The sequence below is a fragment of the Globicephala melas genome, chromosome 15 (genome assembly GCF_963455315.2).
Source record: "Globicephala melas chromosome 15, mGloMel1.2, whole genome shotgun sequence".
Lineage (NCBI taxonomy): Eukaryota > Metazoa > Chordata > Mammalia > Artiodactyla > Delphinidae > Globicephala > Globicephala melas.
Genome location: NC_083328.1, coordinates 9,898,030 through 9,920,909, shown reverse-complemented (window position 1 = coordinate 9,920,909; position 22,880 = coordinate 9,898,030). Strand labels below are relative to the sequence as shown.

Sequence of the window (22,880 nt, the reverse complement as noted above, 5' to 3'; positions counted from 1 at the left end):
TTTCTGGGGCAGGAACAGCACCCAGCGACCTCTGGTGAACCCTCGGAGGCCCCTGTGAGTCTGGACACCTTCCCAGCCCAGCGTGATAAATGGCGTTAGGAAGCACACAGCTGGCCTGCCAGCCCATCTGCCCCGGTCCCTCCAGGCTGACACCCGGCCCAGAGCGCCAATGCCTGGAAAGGCGCTGGCAGTCCCATCCCTGAGGCCTGGGGCCAGGGCCAGGTGCCCATCTCTTCTTCTAGGCAGCCTGCCACCCTCTCCCATACCACGTGGGCAGAGAAAGCATTTCCAAGGGCCCTCTCTACACACAGAGGGGCCACAGGGAAGGCCGATGGGTGGGTGGGCAGACTGGCACAGAGAAATGGGGGGCGGATGGCCACCCTGGGGTGATGGCTGAGATTCAAGAAGCTGTTCGAACAGGAAGATGAGCTGTCAAGGCCCCCTTGCTAGAGGGTGGGCCGCGGTCAGTGGAAGAGGTCACCCCCACAGAAGGAGGCAATGGCTGCTGGCCGCCTCTCCGCCCCCCAGTGTCTCTCCCCAAAGCCCGACACTCCGCTATTTGGGGGCTGCTCTGAATTACGTGCCGCCCGCCTGGCATCAGTGGGCCTCCCTGAAGGAACAGGGAGCCGGGTGTGGAACCAACGCTATCTCCACTACAGGTTGGGCGTCCAAGGCAAGTCACTGAAGTTCCCTTGGCCTCAGTTTCTTCATCCGTAAAAAGGGGACAAAAAAAGGTGATACACAAAGTGCTGAACTCACAGCCCAGCATACGATCAAGTGTATTTCTTGCTTTTCAAACTCGTTAAAATATGTGCATACCCCTGGAGCAGCTATACTTTCAGGCCTCCATGGGGCCCTTCCTTCTGGGTAGGAGGGGCTGGGGATCACAGGGTGTGCAGGGGGAGGCCGACGGACTGCCTCGCCGTGTTTCTCCTCTCCGTCAGCAAAGGGAGGCCCGGCCATCCTTCCTGCTGCCGCTCATGGGAAGAGGACGGACACTGCCCGGCTCTGACACCAACCTGGGCAGAAAGTGAAGTCGGGACGGGCAGTGGCTTGAAGCTGACTCAGTGGCACAGGGCTGACAGGGTCACGGGGCCCCTGCTGCGGGGCAGGCGAGCAGACCACAGGCCGCCCACCACGGTCCTGCAGCAAGGCAGGTCCACAGAGGGCTGAGTGGCCTGTCACAGAGCAGGGATGGGCCAGGGGCCCCAGGTGGCACCAGGGGACGTGTGTCCTGCCCCCCATGGCCGATAAGAAGAGGGTCCCCGGGCCTGTGATGTTCTCATGAGCACCTGAGCCCCCGTACCCTTGTTCTGTCCTGCAGCCCCCAGAAGCACAGGCCTACCTGTCCACGGGGGCGAAGTGCTACAGATCATGGGCCTAGAGGCCGGCCAGGCCACTGGCTAGCCGTGTGACGTGGGCACATTGCTGAAACGCGAGCCTCAGTTTCCCCCTGAAGGTCAGGCTCTGGCGCCAGCCTCACAGGTGTGAGGAGTAAACGAGATGACTCCTCTGTCTGTAACCACGGTACCCAGACCACTGCCCAGCCCTAGGAGGAAGGACCTCCGGACCCACGTGAAGCGGTCAGCACAGGGTCTGACGCCCAGTAATCTCTTGGCAAGGTTTCCGCCGGGGCCACCACTGCTGTGCTTTGCTGCTCTTACCTTCACCATCTCTACCTTACTAACATCACCTGACGGCTTTCACACCTCTGAGAGTTCTGGAAAACCACCCTGGGCGTAGGCCTTGGAGCCCTGCTGCTTCCCCAGCTGACCACCTGCCTCTCCCTCCCTCTCCCCCTGGCCCTCCAAGTACTGCTCTCCCCTGAGGCCCCGCGAGAGCCTTCCTCTCTGGGAAACCCTCCCAAGCACCCCTTCCTCTGTTCCTCCTCCCTGGGGTCCCTGCAGCCCGACGGCAGCTGCCACACTGCTACCCCCCTCAGTGAGTCTGGCCCCGCTCCAGGTCGCCCCTTCCTCAGAAGCCCACCGAGCCAGGCCTGGGCGCAGGGAGTGAACAGCTATAGGTAGCAGGGTCAGGACACACGGAGGTGAGTGAGGAGTAAAGTGGATGTGACCGCGACTGTGAAATTGGAGTCCTGTCCTGCAGGCTTTGTCTGTTCCCAGCGCAGCCTCCCCAAGGGCCCAGGGCTGCCAGTGACTCTGGGCGGGAGCAGGGGAGAGGCGGCAGAGCTCCTCCCCGTGTCTCCACCCGCAGGCTCTGGGATCTGCGTACGCAGCTGCCTCCGTGGAGGCCCGGCCAGCCCTGAGTGCTGACCAGGTGGTCATGCCACCCCCCGCAGGGACAGCCCCTGCTCATTCAGGGCTCGGGAGGGCCAGGACATAGCCCGGGGGACGGTGGGGGTGGTGGTGGATGCCTGGAAATGGGGCCAGGAGAGGCATTTTACGAAGCGGGTAAGCACTCACCCCCATCCCACCGCCAAGCTCGCGGGTTCCCCCGCAGACACCCCTCCCTCTGAGGCTAGGAATCCCCCCAATCACCCTCATCTGCTCACCAAGGCCCCTGCATTAGGGAAAGTGGGGGGCACTGACCCGGCCAGGCCCCTCCCTCCTGAACCCCCATCCCAGGCTTAGAAGTCACCAGTGCCACCCCACCACCCCTTTCTCTGTCCCAGGAACTGGGGCCAGGTCCCAGCTTGGCCTTCCTCCTCTCTGCTGGGGCCAGAGCCCAGGGAGGTGGGACAACAGAAGGGCGGGGGTCCCGCTCCAGGGCCCTGGAACCGGTGCCCCACGGTGAGCTCCACTCCGGCCTCTGGCCCTCAGCACCATGGCCCACCCCCGTGCCAAGTGGCCCCCCCCATAGCCAGCGCCTCTTACCAGGCTTTGGGATGAGTCCTTGAAAAGGCCTGGAAGAGAAACAGAGACGGGGGTGTCAGGGGAGGGCCTGGGAACTTGTGCGGAATGCGTGGGACCCACCCCAGACCTGCCGGAGCAGAATCTGCATTTTAACAAGATGCCCGGCGCTTCGTGCGCACGGGACCCTGGGGACCCTGGGACGATGCGGCAGGGCCGCTGTGCACCAGGCCCAGCAGGGTCTCCCGCTGGCTCTGCCCTGCTGGCTCCACGCCTCTTCCAGGGGTTGAGGGAGTGCAGTGAGCAGGTGCCGCAGCAGGTAGACGGGGCCCGTGAAGGCTGCCCCCGCTATGGTGGCTGCGGGGCAGGGGAGCTAGTCTCACTTCTGTGGGGCTCCCTGCACCCTGGCTGGCTGGCAGTCCCCCTTCCTCCAACCCCCAGGGCCCAGGGTGGTGCTGGAAGAGCTGCCTTGTCCATGGAGGGCAGGTCCACCCGAAGGAAAGGCCAAGGGTCTGTGGTGCGAGCCCCCTCCCGTGGTAGCTCGCCTCCTCTCTGTCTCCCTTCCCCTGAGTACCTGGTGACGGTGAACTTGATCTTGTCAGCCACCGCAAGGATCCTCTCCAGGTTCTGGGAGCCAAAGGTGCAGGGCTTTCGGAAAGGGATCCCGGGGGGCAGCCCCTCGATGATCACCGAGCCGGGGTTACTCTTGATCCTCTTGTAGGGGACCTGGACCGGGTACTTGATGCCCAAGGCTTCCCCTGCGGACGAGAGGGACAGAGGAGGTGTCAGGAGCCAGAGGCGGGGCTGGTGGGCTGTCGGCAGCCAGGGGGTGCTCCACGCACGACTGTGATACACCCCGTGCACAGTGGGGTACGGTGGGGGGCTGTCGTGTAGCACTGCAGCAAGGCACAGTCAGTGAGGGACTGGGAAGCAGGGGCCCTGGGGGGTCGGGGGTGTGGGCGTGTGCCCAGGGCAGGCTGAGGAGTGGCCAGGGGACGTGGGGCTGTGGCTGCTGGGAGAGGGCAGGGGCTAACGTCAGAGGCTTCACAGCTTGAGAATCTGAAAGCCGTCTCAAGGATGGTACCTGGCGGGCACAGCTGGCCCTTCCCTACAACGATCCATCAGCCCCACAGGCTCTGCCTCACCCTGGTTCAGGATCGGCCTGGCCTGAAAGGGCGGATCGCGTCTGGGAGCAGGGAGGCCAGCCAGGGTGCGGCTCAGACCTCAGGGCTCTCTTTCCACATCTGGCGCTCGGCCTCATTCCTGTCGCCAATCCCCTCTGCAGAGGGCTGTGGCATGTCCATCCCGGGGACTGTGCCTTGTCTCACAGCCTGGGAGCGGCCCTGAGTCCACTGCTGATCCACTCTGGGCCAAGGCCTGCTGCTTGCTGTCAGGCTGATGTGAACGTCCATGGCTCTCTGACTTAGGTGGGGTGCACCATGGGAGCCCCCTCCTGGACGGAGGGCTGGACACTCCTCAGTGTCACAGGATGCCCCTTTACGAAGATGTGCTGCAGAAATCTTTGCACTAGGAGAAGTAGCTGAACTTTTTCTGGGCAATAAACTAATTTTTATCTCGTGGACACTGGGAATGGTATAACTGGCCTCACTTCCCTTTTTGCTCTGGCTCCTGGGAAACTCAGAGCTTGATGCATGCCCTGCATCTAGCAAGTACAGAATGGCTGAGTCTTCATGTCACCCCTGGCTTCGTGCCACTGCTTCAGCTTGTTTGTTTGGCTTTATTTAATTGAGATGTAATTCACGTACCATAACATTTACCATCTTAAACAATCCAGTGGTTTTTAGCATACTCAGGAGGTTGTGAAATCATCACCACTATCTAACTCCAGAGCGTTTTCATCACCCCGAAAAGAACCCCCACCCCCATCAGCAGTCACACCTCACTCCTTCCCTCTGTACCCTGGCAACCAAACCAATCCACTTTCTGTTTCTATGAATTTCCAGCCTGTTTTAAATTCTTTATCCTGACTTTGCTGCAGACAGAAATGTACTTATACCCACAATCCATGAATGGGAACACTGCCATCTCTACTTCCTCACTCCTTGCCCCCAAAAGGGCTCTTGCTAGAATGATTGATGGCCTCTGTGTTGCCCAACTCAGAAGGTATTTGCTCTCTTTTGGCAAAATCCAACACCTTGGTGTCCATGATGCCTCACTTTCTTGGTTTCCCCTTTCTGGCCACGCCTCCCCTTCCTGGACTTGACCTCTAAACACAGGGCTCCTTGGCTTTCTGCATGGGTCCTCTTTCTGCTCTCTTTGCACCCCTAGGGGTGTCCCCTCTGCTCCTGTGGTCTAATTTTTGCATCCAGTCCAGACACCTCTCCTGAACAGCAGACTTTTCTCTCTGCCTGCCTATGAGACATCTCCACTCACCCTTCAGACTCAACATATCCAAATGGAACCCATCATCTCCCCTCTTCAAACTTCCCCGCTCAGTGAGGGCGCTGCCCCTTCTCCCTGGCTGGCAGTTTGGGTATCCACCTGTCTCTGGCAGCTCTGTGCTCCCCCCTCCTCCCTCTTGTCATGGTGACAGGTCTGGGTAACCCAGGCCTAAGCTGATGAGCACATGGCATTCTCTGCCATGGGGATTGGGTAAAGACTGGACATGTGACTCAATGGGGATCAATGAGAAACAGGGGAGGGCCCAGGGAATTCTGGGACACTATCAGGCTTTCCTGAGAAAGCCTGTGGAAAAGCCAGCTCTCTCCCTGGATGGGATGTCTGGACCTGCCGTGGTCATCCTGCTAGCAAGCAGGAAGTCAGCCTGAGATGATTCTGACACAGCGGAAGGACACCAAGTTCACTCCCTGAGCTGCTGGATCCAGCTAATCCTGAAAGCCACCTTCCTGCTGGATTTCCTCAGTTATGGCTAATTGTACTGTCCAAAGACAGCTGCACCAATCTTTCTCCCATCCCACATGCTCCTCTTATAGTGTAACATCGACACTCCCCATAGAGGATGGGGTCTACATCCCCTCCTCTTACACTAGGGTGGAACTCTGTAACTGCCTTGACCAATGCAGTACGGCAGAGGGGACACTGCACAACCTCTGAGGCTGGGTCATAAAAGGCAACGTGCCTTCCACCTGGCTCTCTCTCTGAGGACACTCAGGAGCCCCGACCAACAAGGAGGAAATCCAGCTGCCATGGAGTTGCTATGCCAGAAAGCCCACGCAGAGGGGCCACACAGACACTGAGAAAGATGCTTGAGGGGCCCAGCCGCTCCAGGACCAGCTCTTTCCTCAGCCCAGGCGCCAGGCATGTGAGTGAGGGGGCCGCCCAGACGGCCCAGCTTCACCCGCCTTCTGCCTGCGATCCCGGGACAGACCGTGAGTGACAGCTCCCCAGCTCGGCTTGCTCCCAAAGTCCTGACTCACTGACCCTCAGAGACAATACACGATCATGGCTATTCTAGGCAACCACGGGCTAGGGTGATCTGTTGTGAAGTCATAGTAACTGAATCACGAGCCAATTAACCCCCTTAACGGTTGAAGCCAGTTTGGTTTTGCTACTTGAGACCGGAAAGCACCTTAACAGATACAGGTTGTCCTCCTCGAGGCAGGACGCAGCTGGATGCCTCCACTCCTCCCGCTGCCCCGTCAATCTGCGCCTGTGGTTCTCCCTCGGAAGCACATCTCACTCCATCCGGTTTCCTGCAGCATCCCGGCCAGGGCCTGCCCAAGCCATCATCACTCTCGCCGAAATACTGCTCCAGCCTCTGGGCTGGTCTCCCAGTGTCCACTCCCACCCTCCCACAGCCACTCACTTTCCTCACGGCATCCAGGGAGACACTTTAAAAGTGCAAAACTGCTCCATTTACTTCAATCCTCCCAAAATACAAACCCGGTATCATGGTTCCCTCCAAGGCCCTGGACAATTGGATCTGTCTTCTGGCCAGCTCCGCAGGGCCCTCCTCTCCCCCAGTGCCTGCCCTTACGCTTCGGCTTTTGGCTCCTTCTTACATCTATCTATCTACTTACATATATATATGTGTCTATATACATATATATATATATATATGTATTTTTTTTTTTTTTTGACTGCACCGTATGGTTTGCAGGATCTTAGTTCCCTGACCAGGGCCCACGGCAGTGAAAGCGCCAAGTCCTAACCACTGGACCGCAAGGGAACTCCCTTGGCTCCTTCTTAAGACAAGCCTCAGGGCCTTTGCACATGCCATCACCTCAGCCAGAATGCCCTTCCTTCACACTCTGCTTGATTCCCCATGGTTCAGTTCTTTCTTCCAAGAGCCCTTCCCTGGCTTCCAATCTAAGGAGAGCTATTTTCTCTTGAGCAGCCTGCTCTTTTTCTGCATAATCATGGGACGACGCCTCACTGTCGCTGGATTCTGGGTAGAGCTGTTCTATGCCGGTCTCACGTCACTGGTCTGCAGGGTCCCCCGAGGGCAGGGACTGCGTGGTTTTTTTTGTTTGTCTGTTTGTTTCTGGCATGTGGGATCTTAGCTCCCCGACCAGGGATCGAACCCGCAGCCCCTGCAGTGGAAGCACGGAGTCTTAACCACTGGACCGCCAGAGAAGTCCCCGTGAGACTGCGTGTTTTCTTCACTCCCTTTTCCCCAGTGCCTGGCACACAGTAAGTGCTCAAGACGTATTTGTATGCAGGTGAGCGGTCTTCCCAGAGGAGACCACGGCCAGAACCGGGTTGCTCCTGCCTCTCTTCCCTCCCGCCAGGGTGTCCCGGGGCTCACCGTATTTCTTATTGAACAGATCCTGGACCTGCTCCCTCAGCGTGTTGGCAATGTCGATCCGTGAGAGTCTGGCATCATAATTTTCTGCAAAGTGAAAAACAATTACGGATTTGGGCTGTTAAATGAAAAGGCACTTGGTGACTTTAAAGGAATACGATTTCCTAACTATGGGGAACTCCTTCTCAGGCAATTATCAGCTCCGTGGAGTGGGCCCCTTGGAGTCCTCCAGCACTAACTTCTTGACGGAGACGTGTGTTTTTTCTGGAAGGACGCGCACTCTCGCGACAACAGCGATGAGTCGGAAATTAACTGTTGACATTTGAAGCCCACACCAGTGAGCCAGCCCTGGAGGTGAGAGACGCCACGGAGGGGAGCAGCCTCCTGCGTCACCGGCGGGGGGAGTGGGGCCTCGCTCAGAGTCAGGCGGGAGGCAGGAGGCAGCGCGGGGACGTGAGCTCAGTGGACACGGCGGCCCCGCGGAGGCAGGAGCCGGCCTGGAAGCTCCCCGTGGTCACTCATTCACCCAGAAGCTATCGCTTATGGAGCCCGCGTGCCAGCACCTGCCATGAGATGCCTGGACGAGCCCCCGGCCTTGGGGAGATGAGAACCTGCACTGCCTTGTGGGAAGAGAGAGGTGGAGGATGGAGGAGGGAGGGGGTGGGTCTCTGGCTGGTCGGACCCCAGTCTGCTAAGAGGGCTGAGTATGAGGGGTCACAGGGTGAAGTGAGAGACGGAACTCCCCCGTCCCAGAAAGTTCCGGCTGCCCAGGAAGGAGATGAGAGGCTGGGGGGTAAGCAGGTGCCCCTGTGGGATTTGGGCTCCTCCACCCACAGGGGCTGGCCCTTCCTGCCGCTGGTCTGGCTGACCCCACTTTCTCCTCTGGGTCACACTGACCACCCAGGACCCACATGGGGAGCACCCACCCTAGGGGACTCACAGCCACACCCTAGAGCTGCCCCGACGTGCACGTGGACGGCTGCTCTCAGCCACCGCAGCCCCTACCGATACTACACTTGATCTTAACCAAAAGGTAATACCAGCCTCCACTGTGGGGAGGGAGCCTCCCCTGTCAGTCCCTGGCCCCTCCCTGCATCAGGCTTCCCCCATCTTCCACGCCTCTTCCTCCACGCTCACATCCTCCCGCCCCTCCTTGGCCCAACCAGGGTCCTCCTTCTTGGGAGAGCCCTCCCTGCCCTCCGTGACCTCCTCTCCTCTGATTTCAAAGCACTAAGAGCACGGCCGGCTGCCTAATACGAAGCGGGCAGGTCAGCTGCTTCCCCAGACGGACAGCAGGCCGGCTCCCGCGCCCTGTACCCCCGAACCCCCAGCCACCTTGCGGAGCCTCTCACTGGGGCTGGCAAACTCCAGCCCTGCCTGGCTGCCCGCCGGCCTCGCTCAGACCCCGGGGCCCTGAGGTTGGCGTCCAGCCCCTCCCACCCCTAGCCTGGCCCTCCAAACCCAAGCCAGGTCAAGGTCATGGCACTGGGACTGCGGACCCCATCCTGAGCTGCAACCTTACCTTGAAAGCCCTGTCTCTTCAGGCTCTCGTCCACAAGAGGGTCCCCGGAATCCCTCTCTGGGGGCGGGGGGGAGAGAAGCCAGGGTGAGCAGGCAGCTCCTGGGACCCGGGACAGAGGTGGTATCTGGTGGGGGCAAACCCAGCAGGGAGGGCAATGGGGGGATGCCAGGGTAGACGGGACCAGGACAGAGGAAGCAGGAGGAGGGGTGATGGCAGAAGCCTGGGACCCCTCCCACGCCCGGCCCGCGCCTCGGCCCATGACCCTGCGCAGGGTACCTTGGCTGTCTGTGAGGGGCTCTTTGACTCCTTCGGTGAGCAGCTCAGGCCTGCAAAACACAAGTGGGGCTATCACCAAGGTCCCTCCAGGGCTCCCCGGTACTACCCAGCTCTCCCCCTGGGCCTCAGTCTGCACATCTGTGCAGTGGGCGCTCCTGGCTCTGGACAGTCAAGGTCTGGGGTTTCTGCCTCCCAGGCAGCTGTCCTACTGACCCACATGTGTGATCTGGGGGCTGCGCTGGGCTCTGAGGATCCAGCCAGGAGCGAAACCAGCCTGGTCCTGGCCCGGTGGAGCTGAACCCCTCACTCTCGGTTCCAGGATGCATAACTGCCACTGGCCAGGGTCAGAGCACGTGGTCTGGGGGCCTTCCTACGGAGCTGTAGACACAGTCGGGACTGACTCTGGCAAGATCCTGGTGTAGGGAAGGCCCAAGGTTTCTGGCTGACACCATCTCACTCTGGGGTCGGGGCCTCGGGGACCAGACCCAGCTTTACACTGATGTCTGTATCCCTGCAGACTCCACAGAGCCTGTCCTCACATTAGGTAACCCGCCCGACATCCTTGAGGTAGGCACTGTTTCCATCATCCCACTTGCAGGAATGGGAGACTGAGGCATCGGGAAGGTGAGTAACGTGCCCAAGACCGCACAGCGAGAGGGGCAGAGTTCAAACTAGGCATCCCCTCCTTCTTGCCTGCAGCCTCTCCCGCTGAGGGACCCCTCCCACCCCAGGCCTGTTTTCTCATCTGAAATGGAATAATAACGCTGCCCTGGCTCAGAGGGGAACAGGCCTCATAAATCCATACTTGAAGACACAACAGGACCGCAGACAGCACTCTGGCCTGGGAGCCCTGCTCAGTGCCTGTGGGGAAATCATTACACTTTCTGGGCTTCCGCTTCCCCATAAGAAGGCAGAGAGGAAGTGAGGGGGGTCTAGATGTAGTCTGAGGGCTTTTCCAGCTCCTGAAACTGTGATCTAAGGCAGGGCTGTGCCTCCTCCTTCCCTGGCCCTGTAAGCCCAGCTCTGTGTCAGGCACAGATGCCCGCTGCCAGGAGGGACACCAAATCCTCATCCACTTGATGGAGGGGGTGGTGCCCTGAGAGTCTGGCCTTTGGCCTCACTCCCAGGCAGGGTCTCCTGTGTCACTGCTTGGATACCCCTGTGAGGAAAAGCCCAGCACCTCCCCGGGCAGCCTCACCTACAGACTCACCCTCACACTGAACCCTGGTCCAGCATCCCTTCCCTTCGGGAGATGCGAAGGAGTGATTCTGGTACCTGTTGCACCCGCCATGCCCTGCCAGCCCTCCTCTGGCCAATGTGACCTCCCCAGTGCCCTCAGCCTGCCATTCAGCCCAGACCCCCGCCACCCAGACAGGCCTGCTACAGCTGGACAAGGTTGCACCAAAAATGGGGCACTTAGAATCAGTGCTGTATAATATAGCTTGTCTGGTCTTCAAGCCACTGTTATCAGCCAGACCTCTTGACCTCTAGGGAGGGGAGGGGGGCTGGAGACAGTCCAATCACTTGGCCAGTAAGCCAGTGAAGGCTAGCAATGAATTCCAGTAAAAGTGTGGACACTGGGGTCGGTGGAGCTGCCTGGTTGGTGAACACACTGATGTGCTGGGAGGGTGATAGGCCCTGATTTCGCAGGAAGAGGGGATGGAAGCTCCACATCCAGTCCCTCCCAAACTTTGTCCTTTATGTCTCTTCATTTGGCTGGTCCTGATTTGCATCCTTTCTATAAAACTGTCACACAGTGCTTTCCTGGGTCCTGTAAGTCGTGCTAGTTAATTATCAAACTTGGGGAGGGGTCCTGGGAACCCCTGAATTTGCAGCCAGCTGCTCAGGAGTGTCGGTGGTCTAGGGACCTTTGAACTTTAGCTGATGTTGGAAGTGGGGGTGGTCTTGCTGGGGACTGTGTCCTGAATCCGTAGGGTCTGCTAAGTCTGGGAGGTCGGCACCAGAACTGCCCTGCAACGCTGCAATCAGACAGACCTTCTGCCACTCCTCCCCTGGACCTCAGTCTCCCATCCGTGTGAATCCACCCATGGTTTTAAATTTCCCAAGGTTTTTTTTTGTTGTTGGTTTGTTTTAACTTTGGAGAATTTGATGAAGCAAGGGACCCTATTTCCAGAAGAATGCACAAAAGAATATGAAAAGTTTGGATACATGTTTGTTCAAGAATCTGGGTTAAGAATGTTTTTTGATCAAAGATTTAGAAAGTTTGATTTGACTCTGTGCCAACTCTCATCAACTGGCAGCCGCTGTCTGGAGGCTGTTTAGAAGGACGTGGAATTCAGGTTTAGGTGGAAATCAGTCCGTCAGTGACATCCCTCCAAGTGCTGATTTCTCATATATTTTTTTATAGGCTCACTGTATTTCAAAATAAGGTCTTTACATGAGGACATTAGGGTGGGCCCTAATCCAATCTGACTAGTGTCCTCATAGGGAGAGGAGATTAGGTCACAGAGAGATACCAAGGATGTGTGGACAGAGAGGAATGACCATGTGAAGACTCAGCAAGAAGGTGGTTGTCTGCAAGCCAAGGAGACAGACCTCAGGGGAAACTAACCCTGCTGACACCTTGACCCTGAACTTCCAGACTCCAGAACTGCGAGAAATAAATTTCTGTTGTTTAAGCCACCCAGTCTGTAGTACTTTGTTATGGCTGCTCTGGCCAACTAATATATATATATATACACACACGCACACACACACACACACACACGCACACACACACACATTTATACTTTATTGAGATGTAATTCACTCTTTAAGGTACACGCATCAATGGTTTTTAGTATATTCACAAAGTTGTTTATGCAGCCATACTTTTAATTCCAGAACAGTTACATCATCCCCCAAATACATATTTTTTAGAAGTAAGATTAATGAGAAGTGGCGATTTTTCACTAATATTCCCAATAGTATTTTTGACTAATTTTTTAAATGAAGAATAACAAAATAATTATACTCAAGTGCTCCATCTCTCTTCTCCGATTATCTCTTAGAATCACCCCAACTGGTCCTTAATCCTAACACCCCAACTGTTCCACTGGACAAAGTTAATCACTCTTTCCTACTTGAATCATTTTCTTCACTTGGCATTCAGAAAACGAATTATCTAAATTCACTTTTTAAAATTTATATATATTTTTTAAATGAACTCCTGATACAGGCAACCACATGGATGAATCTCAAAAGCTGAGTGAAAGAGCCAGACCCAATGAGATGCACAATGTATGATTCCATTTATATGACATTCTGGAAAAGGCAAAATGGCAAAAAAATGATCAACTACCAGGTCGCAGGGTCTGGGGTAGCCAACAAAAGGGCACAAGGGAAGCTTGTGGAGTGATGGAACTGTTTTGTGTCTTGATGGTAGTGATGTGACAGTGTGAGTTTGCCAAAAATCAAAGAGTTGTGCATTTTAAAAGGGTGAGTTTTACTGAATGTAAATTAAACTTCAATAAACCTGATACTAAAAAAAAAAAAAAATCTTAATTGAGTACCTACACTGTGCCAGGTCTTTTGCTAAGCCTTGACCTCCAGGGCCACCCCATAATTGGTACAGTATGCCCCATTTAATGCCCTGAACAACCTACCCAAGGTCAGGGGGAGTAACAGGAGGAGCTGGGCTTAGACCCAGGAGCCTGCTAGTCACCCAAGGGCTTCCAGTTCTCAGTTTGAGGGGGTGGATGAGGCAAGCAGTCCCCATGTGCTACGTCCCTCCTGAATGCTGACAGGTTCCCATGTTCTGTCCCCACCCCGGCCTCTCTCCTGAGTCTGACCTCCGTAAATCCACCTGCCAACCCTCGCTGGAAGGCCCCCACGCACCTCAAACATAACACACAGCAGACTCACATCCCATATATCAGCAAATTCTACCAGCCTCATCTTCAAAACACTGTCTGAATCTGACAACTTTTCACCATCCCACCCCTACCTTTACCTAATCCAAGATGCCACTGTGTCCCCTGGGCCAGGAACAGCCTCCTCACTGGTCCCCGTTTCTGCCCCTGCCCATCCTCCTCAAAAGCTTCCGGTGAGTCCTTGTTAAATTTGAAATAAAATCCAGATTCTTTAAACCAGTCTAAGACCCTGTATGATCCAGCTCCTGCTATCTCTTGGGCCTCGCCACTCTCACTCTTCCCCCACTCCCCCTGCACCAGTCACAATGGCACCTTGCTAGACTTCAAACACACAAGGATGTCCCTGCCTCAGGGCTTTTGCACCTGCTGTTCCCGCTGCTTCAATGCTCTTCCACTGCAAATAATTTGCAAACCTTGCTTCATTAAGTCTCTGCTCCAAAGTCCCCTCCATGGACAGGTTCCTCCTGCCCCTCCTTCTTTGCCCCTTTAACCTGCATCATAGCATTTATCTCTACCTGATACTGTATTGTGATTCAATTCCGTGAGATCAGCCAACTCGAGGGCAGGACTCGGTGGCATTTGCTGCTGCGTCACTCCTGGAACACGGTGGGCACTCAAGATGTATTTGTGGAAGGAGGGAACCACGTGTCCACTATTTGCATCTCCTGGAGCATCACCCTCTCTGCTTCTCCTGGCACAAACCAGGCCCCACGAGAGAGCTCCCTGCTCCGCACCCCATCACCAGCCTGCCACTCGAGGCGTGAAGGACACTGTGAGTCTCCCAATTTGGGGGCCATCTACTCCCCCAGGGACAACAAGCCCTTAAGAGTCTCCTCTTTCTTGTCACTTCCAACCAAACTAAAAGTAAATTTATAAGACATCGCGTTAATACACAGAAGCAAAAAAACACAAAACAGGGCTTCCCTGGTGGTGCAGTGGTTGGGGGTCCGCCTGCCGATGCAGGGGGCGTGAGTTTGCGCCTCGGTCCGGGAGGATCCCACATGCCGCGGAGCGGCTGGGCCCATGAGCCGTGGCCGCTGGGCCTGCGCGTCCGGAGCCTGTGCTCCGCAGCGGGAGAGGCCACACAGTGAGAGGCCCACGTACCACAAAAAAAAAACCCAAAAACACAAAACGGTTCACCCCAGGTCCTCCCTCACCTTTTAAAAATTTAGTAGCTGCCTCCACCTCCTCCAAAGGGACTTTATATCTGAGCCGGCACACAGGCTGGACACACTGGAGTTCCCTGGGTCCTCGCTGACAATTTATATCTGAGCCGGCACACAGGCTGGACACACTGGAGCTCCCTGGGTCCTCGCTGACAAAAATCAGATGCCCGAGGAAACAGAAGAGACTCAAAATGCCAATGCCTGATTTTCCAGTCCTGGGGTCATGGGGCATTGTCCTCAGCCTGGATGCCCCCTGGCCCAGAGGTGCTCAGAATTACCCAGGAGGTCAAGCTGGCGGGAGTTCTCCCATTCTACACCTGGGTAAACTGGGGGCTGTTCTCGTGGGACTGAGAGGGCGTCAGTCTAGTTGCTTAAGGTCCTTCAGGCCTGGGCTGGGCCTGGGCAACCTCGTGCCTGCTCAACTGAGGCCAAACCTCATCGAATGCCCTATTTTTTTTAAGAAAAAAGCCTTCCCCAGTCTGAAGAGGAAGATGGCTACTTGGCGCTGCTCCTGGGTGCCGGGCGAGCCTGGAAGGGCTCCCGTGGACCCGGCCGGGCCTTACCTCTTGATGACGAACTGGATGCTGTTGCTGGCCTCCAGGATCTTCCGGAGCTTGGCGATCCCGAAGCAGTTGGGCCTGCGGAGGGAGATGCCTTCAGGCAGCCCCACCACAAACAGCTCCTCTGGGTACATCAGGAACTTGGAGTAGGGCACCTTGACAGGCTCCGAGATGCCAATGGCCTTGGCTGCAGAGATACGGCTGCTGTAGGGCCACCCAGATCTATGGGGCCACGAGCCTCAACTCCCACCTCCCATGTCTGCATGGGGGGGCCGCAGGTGCTGGAGCCCTTTTGAAACTTAGCCCTTAGTTGAACCCTCCTGACCCTCCTGAGGTAAGTACTGTTAGCCCCAGGCTGTGGGTAAGAGACCCAGAGCCCAGAGGGGATGTGACCTGTCTCAGGTCTCAGAGCCCCAGAGCTGGGGGATGTGAACCCAAGTAAGTGGGTAAGACCTATGCTCAGTTCATGCCCTCATACCCAGGCAATGCAGGAGAAACTGCTGACAGCTGGTGAGACCTGGCATCGGCTCCACCCAAGTCCACTTGTCCCCGTGCTGCCAGAAAGGCCCTCCAGAGGGTCCCCCTGCCACCATAAATAACCCCAACCCCCTGCATGGCCCAACACCACGCCTTGGGAACCAGAGACATCTGAGGCCCAGGCCAGGCACTGCCGCTCACTAGTTCTGGGGCCTAGGACAAGCCACATCACTTCCCCAGGCCTCATTTTCCTCATCTGTAAGATGGGCATTAGGACACAGGCGTTTTGTGAGATGGGATGGGAGAAGCACCTCGCCAGTGCCTGGCCAACCACAAGGGCTGAATGAAGGGCAGGCTTCTCCCTGCCTCCCTGTTTTCTTTCCTGGTCTTTCTAGTAGGAAAGACCTTGTTATCCATCTGTCCTCCTGAGGACCCTGAACAAGGGTGTCTGTGGGTACAGAGGGGCAGTGACAGCAGTCAGAGAGGCCTCTGTAAGCTGAGGCTGAGGCAGACCATGAGTTGAGTGTGAGCCTGTTGAAGGAGGAGGTGGGGACGCTGCGTTTCAGAGGGTGGGGTTCTCTGGCAGTGCCTCAGTCTCCCAGGGAGGGAGGTCTAGAGCTGAGGAAGGGGCAGGATGGCAGGCCCTGCGGAGCCCCGGCCCTTTCCCAGTTGGTCCCAGCCCCTCCGGCCCCTCCCTCCTCTGTCTCTGTTCCAGGAGCAGCTGGGATGGGGGATCAGGCCCTCTGAAAACAGGGCAGCTGGAGGGAGGCCTGGATGCCCTCGACCCTACCCGGCTCCTCGCTCACCGTATCGCGTGTTGAAAAGCAGCTCCACCTGCTTCCGCAGAGGCCGGATCACGTCACCATGACTGTCTGAAAGGCAAAGAACAGTTTGGTGAGCCTCCCCAGTGGCAGCAGGACCCTGCTTCTCAGCTCATGTCCTAGGTCTGCTGGCACCAAGAATGACCCTGTGCTGGGACCTTGGAATGGGGAAGGGTAATGGTGGCAGTAACCTACTTCCTCAGAAGTGGCATCCCTGCAGACAGGTCCACAATTCTGGGGCTCAAATACCTGCTTGTGAAATCGGATCTAGGGCATTACCAGGACTGAATGGAAGGTTCTGAGGCCTAAGAATGACCATGGGGCTTTCTATGTGAATGTCACTCTAGACCAGCACCGTAAGTGACTTTGCTAGCTTGTGAACTCTAAGCCTGCAAATTGAGTATGCCGCCACTAGGTGGCAGTGGATGTTGATTAAAACTTCAGAGTTCCTCCCCTGCCAGGCTGGGTTTGGGATTGGGAAAGTGACGCTCCTCTCCTCTGACACCCACTCATTCCGTTCCAGGGGTGGAAACAGACCCATCCTCACCTTGATCTCCCTGCCTGTCCTACTCCCACCCTCCGCAGGGTGGGAATGAGCAGTGTTCCTGAGATTGAACATGTCTATTGGACACAAAGCCAATTTTGTGCTTTCAGGCCTAAATTCGACTTGCTCAGGAAGACTCAGCCTTAAAACCTTTGTGGAAAGAGGCAGGGTGTATATAAAAACAAAATAAGAAAGGCTTACAATTTCCTTTACCAGAAAGAGCTGCTTCTACCTCTGACCGTGTACCTCTTAGTTCTACAAGACAGGTCTATAAACCTCCTCCCAACTCAGGCAGCCCACAGGACACCCACCCCCAAACCCGGTGTTGGGAAGAGACAAAAAGGAGATGCAGGACTGGGGAGGGGAGGAGACGTGGGGGGAGGGTGAAAAATGGGGGGTGAACAGTGCCTCACCCTCCACAGGCCTCTCCTCAGGCCGCGGGTCCTCGCTGGGGCCTTTGTCTGAAAAAGAGGGTGCCAGGCAGCCATGTTCATCATCTCCTGCACCACCAAAGTCAGGGCAGACAGGTGGGGAACGGCAGGCCCAGACTCTGGAGCACGGCATGGTGACTCCCAGATGGGATCATGGACCCCAATTTTGCACAAGCACCTGCCCTTGCCTCCATGTGAGTTTCAGAGACCAGATATCCTGTCACATTTGGTAAACACCCCGTGGAGACCAGCCCTGCACCAGCCTGTCCTTCCATCTACTGACTGCCAGGTTCTGTTCTAGGTATTGAGGACACACGGGAACAAGACAAAGCCTTGTCTTCCTGGTGTGATGTCAAACATTACATATGATGCCAGATGGCAGTGATGCCGTCAAGAAAAACAGAGGGAATTCCTTGGCGGTCCAGTGGTTAGGGCTCCACGCTTCCACTGCAGGGGGCAGAGGTTCTATCCCCAGTCAGGGTACTACGATCCCACATGTCAGGTGGCATGGCTGGGTAAGGGGATGGAGGAAAGGCAGGTGGGGGTGTGGAGCCATCTAGGGTCACGTGGTCCCAAAGCATCTGACAAGATGACACTGGCTCTGGCCTGGGCACAAGGGACCCAACCTTGTCCCCAGGTGCCCGTCCAACAGGCAGCAAGGTCGTGGCACAGTGAACAACAGGGGAGGTGAGGGCTCAAGCTATACAGGGGAGGGGTGAGACTGGCCCTGGGGGGCTGAGGGGGGGTACACCTGGGCTGGACCCAAGTGTCCAGGGAAAGCAGTGGGGTGGGAGAGGGACACAGGCAGGGAGGGGGGAAGTGTGTGTGGGGAGGGTGGTGGCAAACTCAGAGATGGCGGATTTCCGCAGCAGGATGAACTCCAAGTGCGGACAGTGGAAGTGGGGTGCAGGGGGTGCGGCACAGGCCGACCGGCGGGCTGCAGGGCCTCCATCAGCAGCAGCTCTTTGGTGCCAAGAGCTGGAGGAAGGTGTGGGGACTTTCAACACTTGAAAGAACCAGAAGGAAACTGCGACTTAGGAAGTTTGCTGTGCGTTTGCCAGGTGCTTTCCCAGGCAGGGCTAACCCTTAACAGCCCTTCTCAGCCCCTGACACGAGGCTGAGCTGGTGCGGGGTGGAGAAGTCGGACCTGGGTCTGCTCTTGGCCAGCTGGTGGAGAGGATGCTCGGTGATGAGGGATGCAGGGATGTTCCAGATGGGATCGTGAGTGGGATGGAAAGGGGCTGATCCTGGGAGAGCTGCCCATGGTCAAGGCCCACTCACGGACGGAGGGAGGGGGAGCCTGCATCTGGGATTGCCAGACAAGCCTAAGCCTTGGGGCTCAGCCCGGAAGGTTCTGGAAGGTTTCATCTATGCTCAGCCTCTGACTTAAAAAGGGCCAGGCCTGAGCTTTCGGCCTAAATTTTCCTCATGGCAGTAAGTACACTATGGGCCCACCTGACTCTGCCTGGAGGCTTTTTTTCTGGCTGTGGGAGCAGACCAGCAAGGTACAAGGGCTGGGATCAATGCCTGGAAAGAGCTCTCAGCCAGTGATGGAGGGCAGATCACCAGCCCAGCTCCCAGCTTCCTCAGCTGCGTTAACTCAGGTGTGTGATTTACGTGGGCTCCCGTGGTCCCTCAGCTCAGCTGCCCACAGGGGTGACGGGCCTGACGGCACTGCTGTCCTGTCCAGTCCCCCTTCGTACCAGGACTGCCCTTCCCGGACTCTCCTCCCAAATGAATGAAGGCCCCTGTCTCAGGGGAAGCCCCTGGGGGATCCCAAACTCACCAACTTCATCTTTGCCATTTCTAGACAGAGAGGGGCAGACAGGAGGAGAGGAGTCTGGTGGGGACAGAGGGACAAGCAGTGCTGCCAGGGAGGGTTCCCTGAATCAGGGAGCTGGATCTGTCTCAGGGCGGAGGGAGATGCCCAGATGTCACAGTGGCAGCACCGATCAAGTTCATGAAATGGCTTGAGAGGAACAAGAGGGGAGACCGGGAAGTCTGTCCCCGCTCTGAGCTGTCCGTGTGTGGAGGGCCACCCCCAGGCGGTAGCAACAATCTGAGAGCCAGGCAGATGACCGGACCCAGACACCCACAGGGAACCAGCTCAGCTCTGTGGCTCCACTAAGGAGGGGTTTCTGCCAGCCTTTGTTGTAGGACCCTGAAAACAGAAGGAAGCGGGGCCGGGTCCTCCCCCGGGGGGCGGGGGGCTCTTTCAAAGGCAGCAGGAGATGATGACCTTTGTACTTTGGGGGCCCTAATTCCAAACGTGAGAAAGTTGCCTGCTTTTCCCCCCTGCCCCCTGGCATGGTGCGGGGCTACTTACCCTGAACAAACCCGTCCATGTGCTCACTGCCTCCCCATTTTCAACCTTGGTAAACGATCGAGGGCATGACCAGAGATGCCCAAGGCACCAGGTGAGCAAACGAGGGATGATTTGTACAATACAGTAACACCACCAGCTGGGAGAAGCCTTTCCGATAGAAATCGCACCATGCTGGTCCACGGCCCCCCAACCCCAGGGGCCTCCACAGATCGGGACCCCCTTGGTCTTCTTTTTTTTTTAATTTATTAAATTTATTTATTTTTGGCTGCGTTGGGTCTTCGTTGCTGCGCACGGGGCTTTCTCTAGTTGCGGCGAACGGGGGCTACTCTTCGTTGCGGTGCGCGGGCTTCTCATTGCGGTGGCTTCTCTTGTTGTGGAGCACGGGCTCTAGGCGCGCGGGCTTCAGTAGTTGTGGCCTGAGGGCTTAGCTGCTCCATGGCATGTGGGATCTTCCCGGACCAGGGATCAAACCCATGTCCCCTACACTGGCAGATGGATTCTCAACCACTGCACCTCCAGGGAAATCCCCCTCGGTCTTCTTAATTCTGCTGTGAATGCAGCCAGGTGACATGCGACTTCTTAAAGACCAGGCCACACTGTCAGCTCATCCTGAGCCTTTGGTCCACTACACTCCCCACACAGTTACCGGATTGCTTCCAATTCCACTCATGCCCAGCCCGTGCCTGACAATATTCTTTCTTCATCACCAAGGTATTAAAAGCACATCGCAACTGATTCAGGGAGTGACAAAGATAGATCACTTAACCTAACATAGCTACTTTTTTGGTATTCCCCCCCCCCCCCCGCCAAAACAGTGATCATGTGTTCAACACAGTTGTAAACACCATCAGCTTTGTGTCTTCTACAGTCTCCCTCGTTGCCTCTTTTTAGTGGCTAATAGTCCATCGGGAGGATACCGTTAACAGTTCCCTGACAGCTGGACGAGCTTGTTGCAATCTTTCATGGTCATCATTAACGCTGGCACGAACATCTCCGTGCAGAAAACACTTCACATTTCAGACAATTTCCTCGGACCGGGTTCCTGCTGGACGTAGGGGGGAGGGGTGGTGGTGCTCGTTTTTACGGCTCTTAAGGCTGACACATTTCCCTAAAAAGCTATTTGCCCATTTGCGTTCTTACCAGCGCCAGGTCTGTGCCCATTTCCCCATGCGCTCAGCCAAAGTTCTGTTCAGTTAAAAGGTGCAAGAGATGCCCCTTTGTTCAAGCCCCTGTTTCTCTGTGGCTGCATGCGTTTGTTTACTGTCTGTCTCTTCTTCTGTGGCAGGCACTGGGATGTACTGACTACTCAGATCCCCTTCAAGGAAGAGCTTGTTGGCCTAGCAGCGGGGAGTGCGGTCAGTGGGCAGCTGCCCCTTCAAGGACTGCCCTTCCAGGGTGGCCCGCATTTCGTGACTGATTGAGGTGAAGGTATAAAGGCCAGGGTATCCAGTGCAACTGGGAGCAACTCTAAGGGGCCTTTCTGGCTCCGAGCTCCCCGTGGGGTTGGTGGACGTGTTGAGGCAGCCAGATCATGGCTTGCCTTCCCCCTCGTCCCCCTTGTGCTTCTGTCCCCTCCCTTACATAGGTGTTGATCCCAACGGCAGCCCCTAATAAACACCCCACACATTAAACTCCATCTCAGAGACTGGGCCCCACGAACACAACCCATGACACACGTCCTGGGGCTGTGAATCTTTCTTGTGCGTTTCAGCCCAGCGTTCTGGTCTGTCAAGGCCACGGGGAACACCATTCTTGGATGGACTGACCATTCCTCCCCAAGGATCTGCAAATTGCATAATCTTGCTGCCTAAGGTCCTTTATCCAACTAACTGACAAATGTTTGAGGAAGGACCAAGCCCTCCAGGACAACAGGGGAAACCTTCCCCGTGTGGAGGCTGGGGTCCCCCTGCGGCCCTCCCTTTTTTTGCTTGAAATTCAAATAACTTTTATTTAAATTGAAAACAATACTTAAAACTGCATTTAGAGTCAAAACCCTTTTGTTTATAAAAATGAGGAGCTTCCGCAGCTGGAGGGTCCTCTGGAGATCTCGATGTCGTATGAGTCAACTCAGTCCCGTGGATGACCCCACACTGGGTCCCCTCTGATGGCTCCCAGTCGCCCACGTAGAAATCTGTTCCAGAACTGTGCCTGGGACTAACGCACGGTCCACCTGTTTGCAACTGGGGCAAAACCTCATCTCCAAGTCTATCTCTGTTGTCAGCTCATCTGTGTCCGCTGGGACTTCTCACGTCCGAGGCACGTCTTAGGTATTATCCATAGAGCACACTGATCCACAGCAGCTCTGAGGACCCTTTATATCTCCTTATCGAACTGGACTCCCAGGTCCTCCTCACTCTTTCCTGTTTCCAGACCCTTCTCCCTGACAGAGAAGACAGAAGCAGACGAGGAGCAGAGAGATTCTGCCTTTATTCTGTCACCAATTAACGCGGCACCACCCATCTGGGCCTGTAGGAAACCTTCTTATTTATTTTTCCAGTCACTTGTTTATTTTTGGTAGGGGAAACGTTAAAAAGTGCAGTAAAGCATACAGAATATTACCACAAACACTCATGGACCTATCAGCCGGAATGAATACACATTAGCATTTTGTCATAGTTGCACACGATTTCTAAAAATAAAACATTAGCAATACTATTGTTACGTCTCCAAACTTACAGAAATGCCATATTGTCTATATCCTTCTGCACTTGCTTTTCACATTGAACATTATGAGGTTTCTTCACACTGTGCATTTAAATACACCTACTACGCTTTTGCACAGTATCCTTAAGCAATACCCACCCCTCTCCCCTCCTCATCAAGCCCACACCAGACATCACAGGCAAGGGAAACGAATTCCAGCCATCTTCCTAAAGTTTCCTGCCCTGGCCCTGCATCCCTTGTTACACAGCCTTCCAAACTCAAATCATCTAAGTACTAATATCGTTTTCTGCCATATCCGCAAACCTTCTATAATTTACATACTATTTGTCTTTATAATGATTCACTTAAAAAAATTTTTATTTTTATTTTTTGGCTGTGCCACGCGGCACGCGGGATCTTAGTTCCCCAACCAGGGATCAAACCTGCGCCCCCTGCAGTGGAAGCGCGGAGTCTTAACAACTGGACCGCCAGGGAAGTCCTATAATGATTCACTTTTTGAAAACATTAACTACGTGTAATAATTCTTACTTCTTATTATCAATAATAACATCTGTTGAGAATGGTTGCAGCTGAGAGTTGGGCATGTGAGATTCATTAAGCTATTCTTTTCAACTTCGGGTGGTTTTGAACATTTCCAAAATAAACTTTCATAAACAAAACACACAGAACCCTACCCTCTCCCTGC

The 22,880-nt window shown here is 55.7% G+C and overlaps 1 protein-coding gene across 5 annotated transcripts in view; it reads right to left on the bottom strand.

The window, feature by feature from the left end:
* GTF2IRD1 (GTF2I repeat domain containing 1) overlaps positions 1–22,880 on the bottom strand; it is a 111,836-nt gene that overhangs the window by 27,995 nt on the left and 60,961 nt on the right. For 4 of the 5 annotated variants that reach the window (XM_030871965.2, XM_060285155.1, XM_060285154.2 and 1 more), the window contains exons 15-22: positions 17,188–17,235; positions 16,216–16,281; positions 14,936–15,119; positions 9,335–9,384; positions 9,059–9,115; positions 7,540–7,623; positions 3,385–3,568; positions 2,835–2,863 (exon numbers count right to left, since the gene is read on the bottom strand). In XM_030871965.2, the coding sequence (XP_030727825.2) occupies positions 2,835–2,863; positions 3,385–3,568; positions 7,540–7,623; positions 9,059–9,115; positions 9,335–9,384; positions 14,936–15,119; positions 16,216–16,281; positions 17,188–17,235 (702 nt within the window). The remainder of the gene's footprint in view (positions 1–2,834; positions 2,864–3,384; positions 3,569–7,539; positions 7,624–9,058; positions 9,116–9,334; positions 9,385–14,935; positions 15,120–16,215; positions 16,282–17,187; positions 17,236–22,880) is intronic. The other variant, XM_060285157.2, reaches the window with a different exon arrangement.